Source organism: Myotis nattereri, assembly GCF_964212035.1.
Source record: "Myotis nattereri genome assembly, chromosome: 9".
NCBI classification, from domain to species: domain Eukaryota; kingdom Metazoa; phylum Chordata; class Mammalia; order Chiroptera; family Vespertilionidae; genus Myotis; species Myotis nattereri.
In genome coordinates, this window is record NC_138084.1 from 33,047,926 (window position 1) to 33,072,720 (window position 24,795).

At 39.6% G+C, this 24,795-nt stretch overlaps 1 protein-coding gene across 8 annotated transcripts in view; it reads left to right on the forward strand.

Annotated features, from left to right (window-relative positions):
- The window catches only part of PSMA1 (proteasome 20S subunit alpha 1), a 289,029-nt gene that overhangs the window by 176,629 nt on the left and 87,605 nt on the right, over positions 1-24,795 (forward strand). For 6 of the 8 annotated variants that reach the window (XM_081098861.1, XM_081098865.1, XM_081098864.1 and 3 more), the window contains one exon: positions 17,796-17,952. In XM_081098861.1, the coding sequence (XP_080954987.1) occupies positions 17,947-17,952 (6 nt within the window). In that variant the 5' untranslated portion in view covers positions 17,796-17,946. Of the gene's footprint in view, positions 1-6,300; positions 6,350-17,795; positions 17,953-24,795 lie in introns of those variants that run through there. The other 2 variants (XM_081098867.1, XM_081098871.1) reach the window with 2 other exon arrangements.

The following is a 24,795-nucleotide window of genomic DNA, read 5'->3' on the forward strand; positions in this document are numbered from 1 at the left end:
CATTCTGATTTAGTTAGCCCCAGATGGGACTGAGGTATCTGCATTTCTACCAAGCCATCCTGAAGCAGGAGGTCTGGGAACCACATTATCCAGAGGTAGGACAGGGCAATATTGAGTAGGACCTAGAATGACCTTGAACATACTTAATGCTTAGTGTCATATACTGAATTTTGTCCCCCTAAAATTCATATGAAAAAATCCTGTCTCCCAATGTGACTGTACTTGCAGATTGGGCCTTTAGAGAGGAAATTAAGGTTAAATGAGGTCATAAGGGCAGGCCCTGATCTGAAATGACTGATGTTTTTATAAGAAGAGGAAGAGACACCTGGAATGTGCCTGCACGGGGACAAGTCATGACAGAATATGGCAAGAAGATGGCCATCTGCAAGCCAAGGAGGGAGGCCTCAGGAGAAACCAACCCTGCCGGCACCTTGATCTTGGACTTCCAGCTCCCAGAACTGTCTTGTTTAAGTCACCCAGTCTGTGGTGTTTTCTTATGGTAGCCCTAGTAGACTAATACACTGAGTTAAATTATCTTCCTGACTCTCTTAAATTACATACATCTATCATATATCAGAAGCTGTGTCAAAGAAGTTCCCTAATTATCATCACTATCATGAAAGCTCAAATCTACCTGATATCTTATAATTTACAAAGCCTTTTTATATGCTCTGTTGCATGTGGACTTTGCAACAACCTCTGAGGTAAGCAAGACTCACTAAGATCATAGGACTTGTCCAGGTTTCTGACAGTTGGAGGGTTGAATTCAGCTCCTCTGATCCCAAATCTTAAGCTTACTTTTCCTGCAGCACACATACCATATAGTTATTATATAAAACACCCATGTGGGCAAATGTGTATTTTTAGCTCTAGAGAGTAGATACCTCTACCCCTATTTTCTAGTTAAGATATGGCTCAGGAATTCAAAAGATGTACCCAAACAGTAATAGCAAAGATAAGATCAGAATACTATACAAGATTCCTAATGTCCAGTTCTCATACCAAACAATTGACTGGATAATAATAAAATTCTCCCATTGATATAGATTGAGATTATGCTTTGGGTAAGGGCACACACCTTTTTAAAAAATAAATATTTTTATTGATTTCAGAGAGGAAGGGAGGGGGAGAGAGAAATAGAAACAGCAATGATGAGAGAGAATCATTGATCGGCTGCCTCCCACATGCTCCACACTGGGGATCCAGCCCACAACCCAGGCATATGCCCTGACCGGGAATCAAACCATGATCTCCTGGTTCATAGGTTGATGCTCAACCACTGAACCATGCCAGCCAGGCTAAGGCACACACTTTTTTTTTTTTGCAGTATTATATATTTTTTCTTTATTGATTAAGGTATTACATATGTGTCCTCATCCCCCATTGTCCCCCCACCCTCCTGCTCCTGCCCTCACCCCCCTGGTGTCTGTGTCCATTGGTTAGGCTTATATGCATGCATACAAGTCCTTTGGTTGATCTCTCCCCTTTACCCCCCTCTCCCCTGCCTTCCCTCTGAGGTTTCATGGTCTGATTGGTACTTCTCTGTCTGTGGATCTGTTTTTGTTCATCAGTTTATGTTGTTCATTATATTCCACAAATGAGTGAGATCATATGATATTTATCTTTCTCCAACTGACTTATTTCACTTAGCATAATGCTCCAGGTCCATCCAGGCTGTTGCAAATGGTAGGAGTTCCTTCCTTTTTACAGCAGCATAGTATTCCACTGTGTAGATGTACCACAGTTTTTTAAACCACTCATTTGAGATGGGCACTTAGGCTGTTTCCAAATCTTAGCTATTGTAAATTGTGCTACGAACAAAGGGGTGCATATATCCTTTCTGATTGGTGTTTCTAGTTTCTTGGGATATATTCCTAGAAGTGGGATCACTGGGTCAAATGGGAGTTCCATTTTTAGTTTTTTGAGGAAACTCCATACTGTTCTCTTCAGTGGCTAAACCAATCTGCATCTCCACTAGCAGAGCATGAGGGTTCCTTTTTCTCTGCATCCACACCAGTACTTGTCATTTATTGATTTGTTGATGATAGCCATTCTGACAGGTGTGAGATGTTACCTAATTGTTGTTTTCATTTGCACCTCTCAGATGATTAGTGACTTTGAGCATGTTTTCATATGTCTCTTGGCCTTGCGTATGTCCTCTTTCGAAAAGTATCTATTTAGGTCCATTGCCCATTTTTTGACTGGATTGTTTATATTCCTTTTGTTAAATTGTATGAGTTCCCTGTAAATGTTGGAGATTAAACCCTTATAAGAGATAACATTGGCAAATATGTTCTCCCATGCAGTGGGCATTCTTGTTGTTTTGTTGATGGTTTCTCTTGCTGTGCAGAAGCGTTTTATTTTGATGTAGTCCCATTTGTTTATTTTCTCTTTAGTTTCTATTGCCCTAGGAGCTGTTTCAATAAAGATATTGCTACAACATATGTCTGAGATTTTGCTGCCTGTGGATTCCTCTCATATTTTTATGGTTTTATTTTAAGTCCTTTATCCATTTTGAGTTTATTTTTGTGTATGGTGAAAGTTGGTGGTCTGGTTTCAATTTTTTTTGCATGTATCTGTCCAATTTTCCCAACACCATTTATTGAAGAGACTGTCTTGACTCCATTGTATGCTCTTGCCTCTTTTGTCAAATATTAATTGAGCATAGTGGTTTGGGTCAATTTCTGGGTTCTCTATCCTATTCCATTGGTCTATATGTCTGTTTTTGTGCCAGTACCACGCAGTTTTGAGAACAGTGGCTTTGTAATATAGCTTGATATCTTGTATTGAGATCCCTCCTACTTTGTTCTTCTTTCTTGGAATTGCTGCAGCTATTCAGGGACTTTATTATTAATATTATTATTATTATTATTATTCCAGATGAATTTTTGGAGAGTTCATTCTAGGTCTGTGAAATATGCCCTTCGTATTTTAATGGGGAGTGCATTGAATCTATAGATTGCTTTGGGTAGTATGAACATTTTAATGATGTTGCTTCTACCAATCCATGAACATGGTATGGTCTTCCATCTGTTTATGTCTTCCTCTATCTATTTTTCAGTGTCCTGTAGTTTTCTGAGTACAGGTCTTTTACCTCCTTAGTTTATTCCTAGGTATCTTAATTGTTTTGGTGCAATGGTAAATGGGATTGTTTTTGAAATCTCTCTTTCTGTAAGTTCATTATTGATGTATGAAAATGTAAGGCACACACTTTTGAGTGGTTTTCTTGTAATAGCTATAGGTTTGCTCAGATGCCAAGTGATACAAATTTGCAGAATACCAGACTGTACAATGGACTACATCTTAAGCAATAATAAACACTATAAATAGGAAAAAAAAGTGAAAGAGCAGTTATAGATGGAGGAAGTGATTCCTTTACTTTCATTTTCTTTTGCTAGCACTTCTCCTTTTTGGGGTAGCAAACATAATAAAGAAAATGTGAATTGGTATTTGCATACAACAATGGAAACATTACCTGAGCACTTGCTAGAGATCCGGAATAGGAAGATAGATGCTAAACTAAGCCTGTCTGATTCATACTATTTTCCTGTTAGTTCAGGTCTCATTTCCCCAGTGGCATTATGTTAGTTTGTGCCAACATGGAGTTAGACATGCATTAGATTTACTGGGCAATGCCTGAGAAGGATAAAGAAAGGAAAGACAGAGAAAGCAAGGAGAGCCTTCAAACTGTGGTGCAAGTCTGGCATCAGTGAAAGGGGGCGGGGGAGAAAAGAGAATTAGGTAGAAAGCGCTTTACACTACGGCACAGTTCCAAGGAAGTTTCAACCAGGCCAATGGGGAGTCCTTGAGACAAAGTCACATTTTGAAGAAATCTCTGTCTCACAGGAATGGGCTGGCATTAGTACCCCTGCAGCACTCTCATTGGCTAGGAAAAGCCCAAGGGAAGTGTTGGCTCAGTGTAAAAATTGGTGGATCCAGAAGGTAGGGGTTGGATCCAACAGTCAATTATGCTCCCCACAGCAAAATGTGAGTGGCACATTTTCACGGTTGCCACAGTCCACCCCATGCTGAAGACAAATCTGCTTCCCTATGCAGATTTAGGGAACACATCCTCCATGGTTCCTATGGGCCTTTCCTCCTGAAAGAAAACTTAGAAGGAGGTTAGTGAGATGAACCAGAGCCTCCATTGCTGTGGTTGGTCTCTTGGGGCTATACCAGGTACTCATCCTCTCCCTCCTCTATTGTTCATTCTAAATCTCATCACCCTCAGCTGTCATCTTGGCAAGTCTTGGTTGCTTCCCTCATGGTGTCACCTAAACAAATCTTCATTCCTGATGGATCTTAATCCTTGGCAATCAGAGCCTTTTCAAGTCAGGGTTGCAGCCCATGTCCATTCACAGTACACAGTGGCCAAAGGAGTACCAGAGGCTTCCAAGCAAATCATCTGAGCTCCATACCTATTCCTATCCCAGTATGTAAAAGTAGTACTACCTCTTCCTAATGATCGGGGTTTATTACCTGTCAAGATGGTACTCCTCTTCTCACCTAAAGTTCCCTGGCAGTATTCACAGCTTATAGTTCAAAGAGGCACTTGCTCTGTCCCCTGACAAGAGTGCAATCCTTCTGGGACCAGAACCACCAGCCCAACAGAGCCCAGAGTTGCAGACACAGGAAACACAAAGATCCACCAGTGAGTTATGGGAAGTGATGGGAAGTGGGGCCATTTCCGATCCACCTCTTGGTGTCCATTGTGTTCTTCCTGCTGAAGACATGGCACCATATAGAAGAAGTCTCTGATTTAGCCTGGATCCCCATGTCACCCACCACAGTTACAACAGCTCCCATCCCCTAGCTCAGTGATGGCGAACCTATGACACGCATGTCAGAGGTGACACGCGAACTCATTTTTTTTGGTTGATTTTTCTTTGTTAAATGGCATTTAAATATACAAAATAAATATCAAAAATATAAATCTTTGTTTTACTATGGTTGCAAATATCAAAAAATTTCTATATGTGACATGGCACCAGAGTTAAGTTAGAGTTTTTCAAAATGCTGACACGCCGAGCTCAAAAGGTTCGCCATCACTGCCCTAGCTCATACCTGTGGCTAAAGGGGATTGGGAGAATTCCCATATAACCAGCTGCAGGAGGAGGGAAAATCCTGAGCTTTTCTCTGAAAAGGATGGCACTGCACCCTTTCAGTGTGTTGCTTCGGAGCTGTGCCTTTAGAAGGCAAGGCCAGTTGGATGTTTCTAAATGGTGCAGTATATGATATGGTTAGTGCATCCCCATGGCTATGAGCCTAATCCTGCACCTCCTTCACAGTGAAGCAGGTCTCCTGTTCAGATGTTTTTTGTGTGGGATTCCATACCTGTGAATCAGGCATTCTTTAAGGTGCCAGATTGTGGTGTTGGCTGTGGCACTGCAATCGTGAAAGACAAGACTACACTCAGAATAGGTATCTATCCCTGTGAGGACAAACCACTTGCTCTTGTAGTTGACTTACTAGCAAGTGGCCAGTTGGTCTCATCAAGAAATAATGACAGCCCTAACTGGTTTGGCTCAGTGGATAGAGCGTCGGCCTGTGGACTGAAAGGTTCCAGGTTCGATTCTGGTCAAGGGCATGTACCTTGGTTGTGGGCACATCCCCAGTGGGGGGGGGGCGTGTGGGAGGCAGCTGATCGATGTTTCGCTCTCATTGATGTTTCTAACTCTCTATCCCTCTCCCTTCCTCTCTGTAAAAAATCAATAAAATATTTTTAAAAAAGAAATAATGATATTCCAATCGGCGTGGCTCCGTCGTTGAGTCGACTTATGAACCAGGAGGTCACAGTTCAATTCCCGTCAGGGCACATGCCTGGATTGCGGGCTCAATCCCCAGTAAGGGGTATGCGGGAGGCAGAGAATCAATGATTCTCTCTCATTATTGGTGTTTCTATCTCTCCATCTCCCTTCCTCTCTAAAATGAATAAAAGTACATTTTTAAAAAAAGAAATAATGATATATCAGCATTGGTCTCTGTTGCTGATAGGTAGAATATTCAGAAGCAGCAGAAGCTAGCTCAGCTTTGGTAATGAAAAGTTCATGCTATTGGATGCATGCCATAGCCTGTCTCTGCCATCATGGCAACTTTGTCCATATGCCCATCACTGGCAGTTCCAGGGTGGCCAATGACAGAGGCTGGCTTATGTCCACTGATTCAGTTATTATATCTACTTAGTAATTCAGTACCTCTTCCATTGCAGATGCTTCCTGTTGGGTTGTAATATATGATACAAAACTCTTCATGTTCATCTACGTTCCTCTACCTTCTTGTCTCCAATTCTTTTCTTTCCAGGCCACTTCCCATATCTGTATATACTGGACCACTTCTCATTCTACAAAAAGTAAGTGATTAGGGGCTCTGTTCACAGCTCCACCCATTGGGAAGACTACCCCTCCACTGTCTTTCAAGGCTATCCTTGAATGTGGCTATACTGCAGCTGTGGTCCATTCTATCTTGTACCCACATACAGAACAGACCCATCCATAAATCAAGCTTGGGCTCTTAGTTCTCCTTCAGTTGGTCATATAGGATTCCCCAAATGGCCATAGGAGCAAGCTGAGGACCAGTACTATTGTGAGTGACATGCAGCTCAGAGCTATCTGCTCATGTAGTTTATTGTGTCCTCTCTAATGCTTGGGCTCAATCCAAGATGTATCATTTCCATATTACCATGGGCTAGCGCTGGGCCTATCCAATTTATGATTTGATACATCTGATAGAACCCTTAGTGCTCCATGAAGTGTTTTGCCTCTGCCAGGCCCAATAACTCACCAAGAGCTATTTCTCCAAAGGAATATATTTCTGTGCTGTAAATGGCATGGTCTTGCTCCAGAATCCCGGAGGCCTGCATCATCATTCTCCCAATGGGTTTGCCATAAGATGCTGCATCTTTCCCCACCACTGATACCTCCAACACTGTAAGATCCCCTGGATTGTACTGCCCAAGTGGTGAGGCTATTTGCCCTGTAGTGTGGACCTCACCACTCAAAGCTGGCAGCTTTCTATGTCAGTATATGGAGTAGTATTTGTAAGTTTGGAATGTGTTGCATCCAGAACCCAAACAAGCTTACTGGGCACTGTGTTTCCTCCTTTGTGGTAGCAAATGCAAGATGCAGTAATTTACTTTGAAGGAGATATTTGTCATGTTTATGACCACTGGACCCCTACAAATTTCACTAAAGTATCAGATCCCTGAATCATTTTTTATTGATTTTTTTTTAAGAGAGAGGAAGGGAAAGAGAAAGAGAGAGATAAGTTCATTGTTCCACTTATGTATGGATTCATTGGTTGATTCTTGTATGCATCCTGACTGGGGATCAAACCCAGAACTTTGGCATATCAGGACAACACTCTAATCAACTGAGCAACCCAGCCAGGGCCAGATCCCTGAATCTTTTATAGGCTTTATCTTCAACCCTCTGGAACACTGTCTTATCACAACCTTCGGCATACCAGCCACTTCTTGCTCATCCTCAGTAATCAGCATGATGCTACTACCAATACCCAGGCCGTCCAGATCCCTCCATGCCCAGATGCCACTCAGTGGGATGTCCAGGCAGTCCAGATCCCTTCAGAGTATATTATAACAGAGAGCAGGAGAGTAAATACAGCCCAGAGGCAAAAGCTTAAATGAATATTGTCTGCCCCACAGGAGTCTAAACAATTTCTGACTCTTCTAATTGGAATAGAAAGGAATGCATTTGCCATATAGGTTGCCACATACTATGTGTCTGAAGCTTTATTAGTATGCTCTATCAACTACACGATGTCCAGCAAATCAGCTGCAATTGGAGCTACTAATTGCTTGACCCAGAACTCCTAAAAGTTCGGTACCCAGCCTTATATATTTTTTTAATCTAAAGCACCTAGGACAGAACCGCGCACTTAGCAGACATTCTATAGATAGGGTTATTGTGAGCACTAAATGAGTTACTAAATATAAAGTGCCTACAACAGTGCCCCTAAACACACTCCTTATCTCCTATTAATTTTATTTTTCCAGGTCATAGAGAACCATCAGAGATGATAGAGACGGGACATCAGGCTAACCCGTTGACTAGAGTTTTAAATGAAATATGAGAGATGGGAGTTTCCCTTTAAAGTGAAATTCCCCAGAATATTTTTCCTTAGGGTCTGAGGTTTCCAAGGAAAACACAAAAGAAACATTATTGTAAAGCTGGGAAGAAATAACTGCTTATAGAAACAGACATTTAACCTAATAGGAAAAAAACTGTGGTTACTATATGCCAATTCTTTACCAATGTTGCTATATTTGAATGAAATCTTAAAGTTGAAATCGTGACAAATGCTTCTCACTAATAATGAAATGAAACATGATCTTGAAATAAAATGAATAAAATGCACTTGTGCTCAGCAGACATCTCACAGAAATGATCTTTTCCATTACCTAAATGTCTGTTTCCATATATATAAAATAACACATACATTCACATTTTTCGTCTATGTCTGGAATAGGTCAGTGTAAAATGCAGTACAGGAAATTGAAAAAACATACAGGCCACACACACACACACACACACACACACACACACACACACACACACACACTTCCAGTCTTTCTTAGGACAAATATGCTCTTGCATAATACCATGATTGAGAGGACTCAAAGCCTTTATCGTCTGGCATTAGCTTTTAATGATCTTAATGATTCTCAGGGAACTCAAGTCTCATTTAACTTTCCCAACAATTGTCACAGTCACAGTGAGAGCTATGAAGTAATTGCAGGGTCTCTAAGAAGGGATGCACCCCTTGCTACTTTTAAGAAAGCTAGGAAAAGGGTGTTAGATGAGGTTTAAACAGGACTTCTTTCATCTGAAAAACAAACAAACAAACAAACAAAAACACAACTGAGCCTCTATGACAAGTCTCCAGTACTCACTCTCAGATATCAATATGCTATCTCATAACTAGGCTTAGATGACCTCAAAACTTAAAAAACTGCCTTGTCTTATTGCCAGTGTCTCTATTGTAACAGATCCTTCCTGCACAGAATCACCAGACTGAATTTATTCCACCAGTGAGTCAGTTGCTTATTAGTGCTTTTGACATCCAGATGGTTTGAGACAAAGGCTAAACCAGGGGTAACTCCCAAGTGTAACCAGTGGAAACTCTTTTGCTGAGGGACTCTCGTCTACTGGGCTCTGGGCCAGCACATGGGCTTCTTTCGCAACCTCCCAATACTGCCGTGGCCATTTCTATAACCCTCGTAAGTTGTGTCACCTGAGAGGCCAAGAGTTAAACTGGCTGTACAGTCTGAACTGTGAAGGTTGGAAGTAAATCCAAATGGACCAATAGCCTGGATCTGCTTCATGAATAAACAGAGGAGTTCAGGCTCGGGACCCTATAAAGTTAAGTCAATATTAGTTAGAGAGGAAATTCTATTTGTTCTTTTTTCTGCTATAGTTGCTTTAAAAAAAATACCAAAAACTCAAGTAGAGCTTTCTGGTATTTTATGGCTACAAGCGCCATTTAAAACATACACGTGCACATATACACAAGCATGTTTATAACCAAATAGAAATAAAATCATGATGCCTTTACTATTATGTACATGAGAATTAAAGATATTTTCCTGATACTTTTCAATAATAGAACTTAAAATGTTTTTATTTATAGGAAATACTCATCTGAGTTCTGATACCATCTAGTCACCTTATCCTAAAATGATAAAGAGAAGTAAATGATTGCTATTAAAACCCTTATATGGCACATATTTCTCCCACTACTCTTTGCCTAGAAATTACATGTACCAAGGTCTGAATAATGCAGTGTTCAAACTTCTAGGGTACTAGGACAGTGATTTCTAACCTTTTTCAAGTTGTAGCACTCTATCTTGTGTTTCTTAGATGTCAAAACTGTTCCTCCTGTGATACCATCCTCCATAGCCCAATCAAAAAGTATTATATGGAATTTTTTAAAAACCACTTAAATACATTTAAATTTATCTTGCAGGGTTTTGTTTTTATGTTGATTTAAAAAAAATTCCTCTTCTCTGAAGCCTGAGCCACCTTAAAGCTTGGGCTAGGAATTAACCTCTCCTGCTGCTATATTCTTTTAGCTCTTTATATAAACCTACATTACAGTATTTTAACATTGTATTTTTGCTGGTTAACTTTCAATCTTTCTCCCTTACTTAAATGCTAGGACTGTGTTATATTCAACTTGTTTCCAGAATTTCGAGCACAGTGCCTAATACAAAGGAAGATTCAATACATGTTAGTTGAATGAATGAGTGAATGAATGAACAGTGCCCTTGGAGGCAGAAACACACCTAGGATGTAAAAATACAAAACAGGGAATAATTATTCTAGTAGTTTAAAGATGGACCATACAAGATCCTCTGTTCTAGAAATGGGTACACAACACTTTATAAACTGTGAAATTGTACATAATGTCACTGTTACTTATTATTTAACAGCCCTCAGGCAATGGTTTCTGAATTTGTGAATCAACAATCTATGAAAACAAGAATGAACCTGGCTTACTGGAATAGGAGGATCATGGAAGGATGAGTAAATGGAAGCAAATTGACACGAAGTTGTGCTATAAACACAGTGAGAGCCCAGTTTTGGAAAACAGGGTCTTGCTTAAATTTTTCTTAATTATTCATTTCTATGTCTTGGTTTATCAATGACCATTTCTCTAGGTGCTTAGGATTTGGACAATTTTTTTATAGCATTCCCAGAAATATGTGTTACCAGGTACAAAATACACAGGCTTGACCGGTCAAGGAAATGTGTGTTACATTTGGATAACTCTATTGAGAGGCTAAAATAACTGACGTATTTTGAAGTGACCATTGGTAGTAAGCTTCAGCGGTTCTGGAAGATGCAATAAAAATAGCAGGGCAATTTGACAAGCTACTGTAGTTCAAATAGATGTTAGTCTAGCCAAAGTTCACAATTATGTCAATGAAGCTGGATTCCATCAAGTTAATAAGTAACTAAGGAAATAGTTAATTGAGATACAATCACAAACCAGAAAAACAGGATAAATTAAAGAAGTAAGAGGAATAATTACATTTCTCGATAGTCACATGCTATCAGACAGCAGAATCTGATGTATGGAAGATAAAGCAGTCAGTATTTCATAATGGAAAAAAAAGGCCATGGGCTATGGCATGAGTAATTCCATAAAGTCAGTCAAATGACAATCTTTCTGAAAAGCAGATGCTATCCTACCCAAAGCAAGTTGCCTAAAACTACTGGAACATAGCTACTATATTACAAGCATCATCTGTGCAAGGTCACACTGCTAGTAAGTTGCAAAGTGGGTTTTCAAAATCAGGTTGAATGACACCAAAGTCCATGCCCTCTTTCTGCTGGAGAAGGCAATACCAAGATACCTGCTGAGCTGCCAGGCTGTGTTGTTCCTTACCACCTTTTCCGATTCCAGTTTCAGAAAAGCCATGAAGAGCAGCAGCAGTACAGAAGAAGCTTTCAGCTTGTTCAGCTCACCTGCTAAGCCCTTACATTCAAAAGAAAAGCCAGGAATTAAAGAGGTTGAGGATGAACTCAAACCAAGAAGCTAAAGTTCTGAAGCAGCTAACCTATGTCTGAGTTAACAATGAATCCTTCTGTGTATTAATTTCTTCCATATGTTCTGGAAATTAGAGAAAAATATCTATGTGTTCATTCTTTCACTTAACAAGCAAATATTCAATGTGTACCATCTGGCAGTTGCTGCAGATCCAGAGATTAACAGAAAAAGATTTCTGCGGTTAAGAAGTGCCTAGGCGAGGAAGGAAGAGGGAGATAGAAACAGACAAGCAAATAGTTATGGTACAATATGGCATTGATATTTAGAACTAAAAGTGATAATAATAAGTAGTAAATATAGGGACATGAAATTAGGGGGGACATCTCTCATCCCAAGTTCCTTCATTGGGAAAAACTCTCATCCCAATGTTTCCTTCCAGGGAGTAAGGGGCTCCATTAATGTATACCTCCAAGCTTCCTCCAGCCGTCAACTCTTTTTCTCCCAGGAGAGGAGACTTTACTTAATCTGATTGTTGAGTAGGAAAACAGAAAATGGGCATGCATAGGCAAGCCACTGCTTATCCTCTCTGCTCTCCCGTGTCCCAAGTTTTCCAGAGAAAGGTCACGTAAGGAAGCCTGCAGAAGTTCAGCACTGTCTGTGACTAGGGGTTCACTATTAGGAACGCTTCTTGTTCATAGATACAAATCATGTTCTCCAACGTCAGTTTCATCTATAATGAACGTGTTAGATCTCAGGAGGGAATGGAGTGTAGGGGTTAGGTGCATAGACTCTGGAGCCAAACTGGCTAATACTCCAGATTTGTCATTTAATAATGGCCATGTGGTTTTGGGCACATTACTTAACCTTCCTGTGCTTCCATCCCTCCGCCTACAAAATGGGACTAAGACTCAGAAGTTGTAAAGTTTGAGTTACCATGTAGAAAGCACGTAGTGTTCACACTTCCAGTTACAAAGTAAGTGCTCTGGAAGTTTGAGCTTTCATTTCTATTGTCATTATTATTTTTCAGTCCATCTGTATTCATCTTTCATTTCTTAGTCTGTGAGAAAACTTGGACAGGAATGAGAAGTGCTGTTTATTGAGATCCTCCAACTCTCATCTCCAATAGTTATAGAAGTTTAAGAAATCTTACACAGATCTTAGTCATTGCCCTTTAGCTCAGGGGTCCTCAAACTACGGCCTGTGGGCCACATGCAAATACAAATACTGTATTTGTTCCCGTTTTGTTTTTTTACTTCAAAATAAGATATGTGCTGTGTGCATAGGAATTTGTCTATAGGTGTTGTTTTTTTTTTAAACTATAGTCCGGCCCTCCAACGGTCTGAGGGATAGTAAACTGGCCCCCTGTTTAAAAAGTTTGAGGACCCCTGCTTTAGCTCATAGTTCTTGGTCCCCTTAGTGGACAAAACCTGGATATCAGTGGATATAAAATGCCAGGCCAAGCATCTCAGACTTTAGTTCTAGTTGGACTGAGATTGACAAAGCCAATTAATTAGTTGGGCCAGATTTCTCAGTCCTGCTTTCTGGTTTTCCTTTCAAGTGTAGACTCCTTTCTCAATCAGATTGACTCCACTGATCAAGGCAGGCAGGTAGTTCAAAGATTACTCCCATGTTCCTCAGGTGTTCTGCACATTCCAGAGATCCCTCCTTGCTCTGGCGCCTGCATGTCCTACACTGGCCTTTGCAAAGCCTAGAGTAGACAGGTGCTTTTCTACCTAGTCACAAGGATTCTTTCCCTGGATTCAGACCTACTGTAAGGAGTTTAATAGAAGAAATGGACAGGGAGGCAAAAATAATTGGAAAACAACATGTTAAGTACAGTTGAGGAGATATCTAAACGGTACCGTAGGAGTGAACCAGTCAGGACAGGAAATATATGGCATAATCAAAAGGAGTGATTAAAGAGAGTTTAATAAAGAATGTATTTACAAAGATGGAGGCAGAGTTGGAAATAACTAAGCATCAACAATGAGAAATTACTCCCTGAGCAGGCAAAGGAATGGAGCTTTAACCAAAATTCAGAAAGAAAGCTCTAGCTATAAGGGAGATCTACCCAACAGGAACTCTTTCAAGAGATGCAGCCCCTGCCAATCCAAGACGTAGGAGGAAGGGAGTTAGGGAAATATTACTACAATCTTAGTCTCTTCTCCCCTCTGAACTTCTTTCAGGGCCTCCCATTGTTCAAATCCACCAGAAAGTCAGGGGGTAGAAAAACCTGGTTAATGTTGTTCAAAGAGGTCAGTCCCCAAGGTCCTACTTAGGGCAGGTGGAAAATGGTAGTGAGGGGATCTAGAGGGCAAAAAGAACAGCCAAGCACAAACTGTGGAGGTACAAATTCTTCCAGAGGCCTTCAAAGATGACCTTTAGAAAAGGTGATATTTGAGCTAAGTCCTGAAAGATAAGTAGGGGTTTACCACGTAGAGAAATGAATTCTAGACAAAGAGATAGCCTATTCATTCGTCATAGATATAAAAAGAGCATGCATGGGATAGTTAGGAGAGCAATCCCATTTGGTAGAAGCACGTAATACTTGTGGAAAGATGGGTCTGAAAAAAACCTTTAGGACCAGATTATAAAGGTTCTTATGCCATGCCAAGGTGATGGGACTCAACCCTGTGGTTATTGTGGGGGATCTATTCAAAGACTTTCAGAGGGAGAGTGACATAAACATATTTAAATTAGAAAAAGAGAACTTTAATGGCAGTACAGATAATGGACTAACATATTGAGAGACCAGAAGCAGGAAGGTCATTTTGGAGGTCTTTGCAATATTCCAGGAAAGATAAAGGTGAGTGGCTCAATAGCAGTGACATTGGTAATGCAGCGAAGATTCCAGACCTATTCTGAAGATAAAATTAACAGTACTTGATGACCTAATAACTATGAGTGCCAGCAAAGACAGGCTCTAGAGGAGCATCCAATTTCTAGATTGAGAAACTAGGTCAATGGTGGTACTATTAATTACAAGAAGGACTTCAAGAAGACCGGGTTTATGGAAGATAACACTGAGTTCAGCTTTATACATACTGAGTGTGTTGTGCCTGTGGAGCACTATTGGGAAAACGTCTAGTTGGCAATGGATAACAGATGACCAGGACTCTGAAGAGAGACTTCAGAGCCAGACATACAGTTTGGGGAACAACTGATTTCTGTAGACTATGTAAAATATAGCCACCAGATTTTTTCTCAATCTCTGTAACTAACAAAGGAAAAAATATGACTCCACATATAATAAAGTAAATGATTTAAATAATCCTTGCTGATGCTCCTTGTCTTCGGGGAGAGTTTTACATTTGTTTGTTAGTAATAGAGACTCACCACTCAAAATTGCATGGTAGTTTAGGAGTGTTCTTTAATTAACAAAGAAACAAACAACCTTCAATTTTGAAAATGGAGTACTACTTGTTCCTTATAGTTAAGCTCATTTATTTTATAAATAAACTCCAAGTTTCCCATAGCAGTTTATTTTATTATAGAAACCCATATCTCAGTGACATGCAATTGTTCTTCCATTGAGGCATTTGGTAATAAATACTGTGTCCATCCAGCAAAGTACTTTGCCTCATAGTAGGTACAGAATAAATGTTTACTGGACGAATGGATTGTAGACAGATGGATAAATGAAAGCAATAGATTATATAATGTTAATTTTGTTAGGAGTTTGATATATGCATATAAGTTTGTAAAAAACATCATCAAGGAAGAATTAGAAACTGTCTAGTTTCGCTTAATCAGTGGAAGAGAGCCAGCGGTAGGCAACGAAAGTTTCTCCTTTGTGTCCAGCTGCCTCAACCATCTTAAGAACTAAAATATGTTTCTTCCAGTTCCTTGCTATATTAAACGATCATAGGATCATAGGAAGAGGGTCTCACAACTCTACTTCTTTTGAATAGTTCCCAGCATAATTATTGTGAAATTTTAGAAATATAGTTATGTGAAACCAATGTATATTTACTCTTAGTAGCACATAATGAAGCACAAGTAAAATCAGGTTTTTTTTTTTACTCCTGACTATGCAAATGATCAATATATGATTTAATACACCTTTTAAAAATTGTAAAATGATGGGCTAAACTCTATTTTATTAAAATCCTCTTTTCAAAATTTTATCCAAAGTAACTTTAGAAAAAATGTTCTGCTCTGGTGGCTGTCCTTCTTGGGAAATTTGGAATGAGTCATTAATACACTACATACCATGCCCTCGATTTTAATGTAGTTTCTTTGTCTTTAATGGGCACGATCAACACTGCACCTTTTATCACTCATCTCTACCCAGTCCTTCCAGCCCATGTAACAAGTGGAAGGATTTGTTTCCAACTGCTGCCTCTCTAAACAATGAAGTGCAGATACATGCGGTCTAAAGAGAACTGGACCTCAAGTTAAATCATAACACTGCCCAGGCACCCACAGATCATTTGATCTCTGGGTAAACAGGGCCGACCTTGACATGCCTGAGTCAAAGGTAACAGGAAGATCCAGGCGTACCAAAGATGCTTGGACAAACATAACCTTTCAATGAATATTTAAAATACCTGTATTTTATCTCTGATCTGCCTCCCAACAGGCACAGTCCTTGTCCTAGTCACCTGTGTATGTTTCTCAGCACCTAGCACAATGTCTGTTGCTAAAATGAAATTAGAAATTGCCCCATACGTAACTTTTCCTTCTTTCTAATTTTTTATATTATCCAAGTTTTCTTTAATGAATATAAACTGCTTATATAAGTAACAGTCTCGATATCTGTTTTTGTTTTAAGATGTATATTTTATATAGATCTATGATATTGTGTATATATATGATACACGTATACAATCATACTTACAATTAAAGGAAATAGTTTAAAACTGACTTCTGAATCAGCACATAATACATTTTCAACATCTTAAGGTAATTTTTTAGTTACAGAATATTTAAATACTAAATATGTATTTGTATTATTCTAAAAATTGGTTAGCAAAAACTGAAATGAATGTTTTGATTGTTTTCTTATGACACAACTGGGTGAAAAGCAGAACTACACAGAAGTTTCATAATAAAACTCCAAACCACATTAGACTTGTCTATTGTCAGGTTCTGTTACATTCCCCCTAACTCAACCCAGACTCCCTGAGGTTGGCAAACAGGGCAAAGTTTGAGTCAAAACCACGCCCTTCCTTTGAGCTTTTGGGATACACTTGGAATTCTGGGAGAAACCAAAAGAAACAGCAGTTTTTTTCCTCCAGATGTGGCAAGTCTGTCACTTTCAGTGGTTATTCAAATTTCAAACTCAGCCCAACAAGTAAGAGCAGTTGCCTGGGAGAAGGAGGAAACGGGCAGGAGAATCCCAAGGTTCTTTTCCACTCAGAACAAGATGTTGATATTGTAAGATTCCCTAGGAGAAGGAGCAAGTTAGGAAGAAGGCAGGGCAAGGAGGGAGGGAGGAACCAATGAGGAGAGTGTGTCCCAAGCAAAGATTAGGATTAATCCTAATTCTATTGTCCTGAGATCCAAGAAAAAAAGTTTCCATTTGATGAAATAGTGTTCATTTGCCTAAAGGCTGGTTCCATGTCTGAAGCAGGTTGTATTCATAGATGATCATTAAAAGGACAATTTAATACTTAAGAAGAAAACTCCTGAAAAAAAAATCAATATTGTAGATTTTGCTTGGTTGCCCTACTTGTATCATGTATAGTTTTTCTTTAGCTAGTTCTGTAAATAATTTCTATCTTAATTTTTCAATTCTTTTTCTGTTTATAATAGTCAACATTTGTCGAGTACTGACCTCTATTTAGGCACTGTATTAAGTATTTTACATACTTACTGTTTTTAATCATCACCCGAGGAAATTTTTTCCATTGATTTTTAGAGAGAGTGGAAGGGAGAGAGGAGGGAGGAGAGAGAGAGAGAGAGAGAGAGAGAGAGAGAGAGAGAGAGAGAGAGAGATTGGGTGCCTCACGCACATGCCCTGACTGGGGCCGAGATCGAATCTGCAACTGAGGTATGTGCCCTTGACTGGGAATTGAATCCATGACCCTTCAGCCCACAGGCCAACACTGTAACCACTAAGAAAAACTGGCCAGGCTATATACTTTTATGGAGAAACACTCCCCACTCCAGTATTTCCTTTCATATAGGAGAACATCCATTAGAGTAAACTTTCTGGCCTGTATACACTTACTACTTCCAAGGACAGTGAGAAGGAACTTTGATGAGTCTAGGATGAGGATCAGAGCACATGGTAAAGGTCAAGTATAACTGATGTTCCTTTCCCCTTCTCCATTCTCTTTCAGGTAACACATGTGTGCTAGTCTGCTCTCAGGGAGGCCAGCAGCAGAGTGGTAAAGATCCTGCCCCTGCCAGGCAATAAGTCAAGTCCAGGACTGGGATAGATACTCATCTACTGTGAGACTCTCTCCTGGGAATATTATGCAGCTCTGAGAAATGAAGGTGAGGATTTCTTTGCTTCTGGCAATGATAAGAATGCATAGTTTTCATATGTCTCACTATGGGAGACCCCACAAAGCGAAACTTAGAGTGGATAGGTAAGAAAAATGCATGCCTGGGCTGGAAACAAAAGGAGCGACAAAGAGAAAGTGTGTGAGGAAGCAAAAGAAAGCTGATCCTTGAATCCAGTACTAGCCTTACCAGAGGGAGAGAAAGAAAGGGAACAATCTAAAAAACAGGTTGAACTGTTCTATACTGAGATGAGTCCTTCTGAAAAATAGCAGTGGAACAGGGAGGAAATACAACACTAGAGGCCTAATCTCTTGCTGTGGAAAAAGATGTCGCTGAAAGAAGTGCTACTCAAGGCTATGACATCAAAAGTGAAAGACGAGGTCTTGAGTAGTACATAACATAGGTAACAGAAACTTACCAGGCCCACAGGGGCGTGGGTTCAAAAGCAGCTTTAATTCGGGTCTTTGCTGAGGGTGATATATCCTGTTGAAGCAACTGTAGGAAGCAGGAAAAGTCATCCATAGGAGACAGGTGTCTTAACCATGGCAAGAGGTTAAGGCAGTGATGGTGAACCTATGACACGCGAACTCATTTTTTTGGTTGATTTTTCTTTGTTAAATGGCATTTAAATATATAAAATAAATATCAAAAATATAAGTCTTTGTTTGACTATGGTTGCAAATATCGAAAACTTTCTATATGTGACATGGCACCAGAGTTAAGTTAGGATTTTTCAAAATGCTGACAGGCCGAGCTCCAAAGGTTCGCCATCACTGGGTTAAGAACTGACGGACTGTTCATAAGATATCTTGAAGGTTAATTAACTAGACAGAGCCCCACTCATTTCAGCAAGGGATGCTAGAAACATGGGACTCAATGGGAAAGGGAAATTGAGACATTTTGGAGATGTTAGACAGAAAGGAAAGGTCCTTCAAGTAAAGCCTATTGACCGGGGCTGCCATCATGTGAAGATTTTTAAATATTTTTAGAAGCCAGGAGCGTCACAGGTGCCACTCCATCAGAAGGGAGACTGTATGCAGAGGGGGCTCTTCCTCTGAGATTGGAAGTGAAAGATTAACTTTTTGATGGATGATTTCTCCCAATTGAGTTTAAGCTCACAGTTTCTCAACTCCAAAAATTGGAAGTGACTACCATTGAACTATGTACAGAAACACAACCTCTCACGACTATTGCCTTGGTCCAAGCCACAATCATCTCTTCCCTAGATCATTGCAGTAGCTTTCTGAAAGATCGTCCTGCTTCTGTACTTGACCCCTTTCAGTCTCTTCTCAACACAGCATCCAAGGTGATCTTAGTTCCAGTTGATAATCTTCTCTGAACCCTCCATTGGCTTCCCAGCTCATCAGAGTGAATGCTAACAAGGCTCCACATGCCATGGCCCTCTGTGTCCCTCTGATCTCATCCCTTATTATTTCCCACCTTGCTCGCTCTACCCCAGCCACACAGCCTCCTTTGCTGTTTGTTAAACACTCTAGGAACACTCCTGCCTTTAGCCTTTGCATTTGTCATTTCCTCTACCCTAAATGATCGTTCTCTTCCTAAATATCTTCCTACCTCTTTAACACCCTCTAAGTTTTGATTCAAAATTGCCTTCCCTGATTATCCTAGCTAAAATTTGAATCCACTCAACATGTCAGGACTTCTTTTTATTTGTTTTTTCTCCTTATCATGCCACTAACATCTTACATATTTTATTATTTATCCCATTTAAAGAAAATCTTACCTGTTAGTGTGCAGTTTTGCTCCATGGAGGTTAGGACTACTTTTGTTTATTTAATTCACTGATAGAATACCTCCTGGAACATAGTAGGTATTAAAAAAATTATTTGTGATATGAACTAATGAATCTTGGTGAGATAAAAACTCAGATTATCGCCACCTTAATTCTGATACATTTGATACAGTCTTTGGTGTTACCAAGTGGTATGATCTGGGAGCATAATTTTCCTGTGGTAACTGCATTATGATCTAGGGATTAGCTTTCTCTCCTTTTATTTGTTTGTTTGTTTGTTTATTTATTTATTTATTTATTTTTTTAGAGAGAAACATCGATTTCTTGTTCTACTTATTTATGCATTTTTTGGTTGCTTCTTGTATGTGCCCTGACCAGGAATTGAACCCAAAATCCAGGATCTAATTTTTTATCATGAAATGTGAAGTATCTCTGTTTGTTTGTTTTGTTTTTTGTTAATCCTCACCCGAGTACATTTTTCCATTGATTTTTTTTAGGGAGAGTGGAAGGGAGAGGGAAAGACAGAGAGAAACATCGATGTGAGAGAAACACATCAATTGTTTGCCTCCTGCACAAGCCCTGATCAGGGCCTGGGCCAGGGAGGAGCCTGCAACTGAGATATGTGCCCTTGACCAGAATCGAACCTGGGATTCTTTGGTCCACAGGCTGACACCCTATCTACTGAGCCAAACCAACTAGGGCTTAAGTATCTTATTGTTAGTATATTTTTTTTATTGTAGTATCTTTGTCATTTGATAACATTGTGGGACCTTTGATGAACTCTATAAATGTTGTAGCCATAAAATGCACTGCTCAGACATTTGTCTTTAGGATCATAATTGACAGACAACATCTGGATCTAGCACCATGTTCACACTGAGGCCACCTTTCCCACAAGCTGCTCCTAGCTAATGACTGAGGGTGGCTAGATACTAGAGCAGGCCCAATCGAGTGAGACATAAAACTCCTCCAAGTGACTCTGGCTCAAGGACTCCCCCTCAGCCAGGTTTAACCTTTCTAGAAACTGCACTACAGTCTAAGATTCTTCCTATCCAGTCCTACTCCCTTCTTCCTCTTTTTGCACAGATGTCAGACCATGGTTTGAAGGTTCTCTTTGCCTTATGCTTATCCCTCTCCCAATAAACTTCATACATGTCTGGGTCCTCTTTGGTACCTGCTTCTCAGCACGTAATTAATATGTCATTAGACAAATTGGCTAGACATAATTTGGGTTGGAAAATAAAATAAGAACTTGATTTTCAGCCTAGGGCAGTGATGGCGAACCTTTTGAGCTCAGCGTGTCAGCATTTTGAAAAACCCTACCTTAACTCTGGTGCCGTGTCATATATAGAAATTTTTTGATATTTGCAACTATAGTAAAACAAAAACTTATATTTTTGATATTTATTTTATATATTTAAATGCCATTTAACAAAGAAAAATCAACCAAAAAAATGAGTTTGCATGTCACCTCTGACACGCGTGTCATAGGTTCGCCATCACTGGCCTAGGGTACAATGTTGTCTCCAAGTTAGTTTACTAAATGTACGCATCTGGCCTATTTCAGAGCATTCTGAGGACAAGAGTAACACTACTAACCTGGAGTACACTTGGAGGACCCACAGAGGAGCATGAATAGCATTGGGGGAATATCCTCATGAAAGTGAGAATAGGACTATCCTGATAGTCTGCTGATCTCTTCCCTACAAGAGAATAGTCATAGCCTGGTTGAGTACAGGCTAAATGGTCAGTGTCCATAGATTAAGAAAGCAAAAGTCTAGGTAATGTTAAGGGGTAAAACTTTCCCCCCACTCCAATGTTTCCTTGTAGAAGCTTCACTAATATAATACTCCTGTCCACTTTCTGCCAATCCCTCTTACTCCTCCCCAGAGAAAGAGGAGTGACGTTTCTTCTTGATATACTAGGGAGAAAAAAATTTAAATGCCTTTATAAGCCCTTTTAATTTGGGATCCACAGAGAGCATGCATTATATCCTACTTCCCACAGCACATGATTCATAGGGGCAGGCTCTGCATGGGGAGACCAGCAGGTTCGACACTACCTGATGTCTGACTAGTGTTCCATATTAGGAAACCTATTGTTGCCATACAACTAGCCACATCTTCAGTTTTTGCCTTTAGAAGTTTAGCAGGTGATATTTTGACCACCAGGTATCTTCTCCTTTAAAAAAAAATCTCAGAACTAATTCTGAATGCCAGTAGTGAGAAGATATTTCCCCCCCTTTTTACCTAGGAGGAAACTGAGATATATTGAGTTAAGTAACTTTCCCAAGATCACACAGTAACAAATGGCAGAGTTAGAATTCAAGTAGAAGTTGAGTTCTTAGCTTCTGTGCTTTTTAATTTTGTAATTTCTTATTATAGCTCTATTTTCATGATGATACAAATTAAAAACATACCACTAGTGGATACATGTGGAGTGTTGATAAGGCTATGTCCTGTAGTTTCCAATTTATTTTTCTTAGATTGTTTTTAAACTTTTAAGTTGTCATATTTGAAATCTCATTTAATGTCTTAATACTTCAAAAAAAGGTTTTTTGAAGGAAAACGTAACTTCCAATTATCTTATTCTCTCATGTGACTCATATGACAAAGAGTGAACCAAAACTGTGTTTGCTCCAAATATTTTCGTCTGTATGTTGGGGACCTGCAAGGCTTGAATCTAGATATTTCAGATAGCTTGAACATAATAGAAGTAGAATTCAAATGAGAAAGCACTCAACTTAAACATTAAGTTGAATTTATCAAACTTACAAATCTGTTACACACACACAAAAAAAATCTACTCCACACTTTCCAAAAAGTCATTGTCAATCATTGTTTCTGTTGTGTCTGGATTGTCTTATTATCTGAAAAAAAAAAAACAAAAAAAAAACCTCCTGGTTTACGGAATGATGTGAATATTTTGTTTGAGCCTACTTTATAAAAAAGGGTGGGAAGCAGAAAAATAAAATGCTAAGACTTATGATTATTCAAGTGAGACAAAGATGGAAATTATTAGCTATGCTAAAAGCAGCAAATATTTGGCCTCAATTAAATTCTCATTGGACTTAAGCTAGTCAACTGTTTAATTATAAATGCAAAAAACAAATATAAGTTTTGTTCAAAATGCAGAGAAAATAGATGTATGAAATTATGAATTGGAAATCAGCATCAAGAAGTATCCCAGGAATCCAAATGCAAAGGGAAGCATTAGTTCCACAGCTCAGTGAACAAGGATACAGCTTGTGGCTGGATTATTCTGTAAGGGGAGGAAGAAGACCGATGTTTAACTTTTTCTTTAGAACATCAGCATACAATCTCATGTGTGATCCCCTACAAATTTCCCTTAGCAAGTCCTTCCCAACATTTAGATACATTTCTTCTATTTTTTTTTTAATAAAACTTCTCTTTTTTTTACTTCAGAGAGGAAGGGAGAAGAAGAGAAAGGTAGAAACATCAATGATGAGAGAGAATCATTGATCGGCTGCCTCCTGCATGTCCCACACTGGGGATTGAGCCTGCAACCCCGGCCTGTGCCCTTGACCAAAATCAAACACGGGATTCCTCAGTCCACAGGCCAATGCTCTATCCACTGAGCCAACAAGCTAGGGCTCTTCTGACTATTAAATGTCCTTTCCAGTAAGCTGAGAGAGCTAGAATTTGAAGTAAGAGATTATTAAAAATTCATTTTTTGTATGAATTGTTTAATCCATCCATGGAATATTTGAAGTGGTATTAGAACCCTTTCAGTTGCAAATAACAGAAAAGTACAATTCAAAACACCATGGCAGGCACTTTGAGTCAGTGAACTCACAGAGTGAATTCAAAAACAATTTTTCCTTTCATCTTCATTGCTCATACTGAGAAACTGGTCCTTCCCTTGGGAGAAATCCAGACCAGGACACTCCTAGATAATAAAAGTCGTCTGATGACATCTAGTTGTATGAATTGGCTTATTTCATTAATCGAAATGTCCAGTAATTTAAATGTAAAAGTCAAAATTCCAAATTTCATTTAAAGTTAAAGCTTCTCGCCTGGCCAGCGTGAGTCAGTGGTTGAGCATCAACCTATGAATCAGGAAGTCACAGTTCGATTCCAGGTCAGGGCACATGCCCGGGTTGCAGGTTTGATCTCAAGTGTGGGGCATGCAGGAGGCAGCTGATCAATGATTCTCTCTCATCATGTTTCTATCTCTCACTCCCTCTCCATTTCTCTCTGAAATCAATAAAAATATATTTAATAAAATGAAATTTCTCCCCTTGAAAAAGTGCATTGACTGGGAGACTTAGTTAGCTTCATCTCTACTTTCCCACTTGGTATTTCTACTCCTTTCTCAATCAACAAGAGGCTGCCTCTTGGTCCTGAAGGGTTAAAACAGAGAGATGAATAAGAAGTCAGGGCAGAAAATGTCTTACCTGAATGGCATTGAGGTACCTTGCCATGAGTCTCCTCCATCTGTGGCGAATATTTAAAGCTATCTCTTTCTGGCAGATGTTCAAAGCTGACTATTCTTCTCCTGGGTGGTATCCTGGGTACTTTGGAGGTGCCCTCATTGAACTGCCTGTCTTATGGGTGAAACATTTACCTCTAGCTTGTTGCTTATGTTTCCTCCCACAGCAGTGGGAATCAGATAAACCAACACTCTCTTAGGGTCACTTCACCTTACTGAGCATGATTCTTGAGTGAAATTTGACATGGCTCCAGGTTAACTCTCTTCTGCTGAGCCCACAAGTAATTGATGAGAAACACTGACAATCTTTATCCCTGCTTTCAGTGAAAATGCAATTAGCACTCAATGCAGGCTGTTTTCTTTCTCTTCACTTTCCAGGGGTCCTCAAACTTTTTAAACAGCGGGCCAGTTCACTGTCCCTCAGACCGTTGGAGGGCCGGACTATAGTTTAAAAAAAAACTATGAACAAATTCCTATGCACACAGCGGCGGCAAAAACACCCGGCGGGCCGGATAAATGTTTTTGGCGGGCCGCATGTGGCCCGTGGGCCGTAGTTTGAGGACCCCTGCTTTAGACCAATAGTTACAGCTTCTTGTCTTGCCTCTCCAAATTTATTTATTTTAAACTTT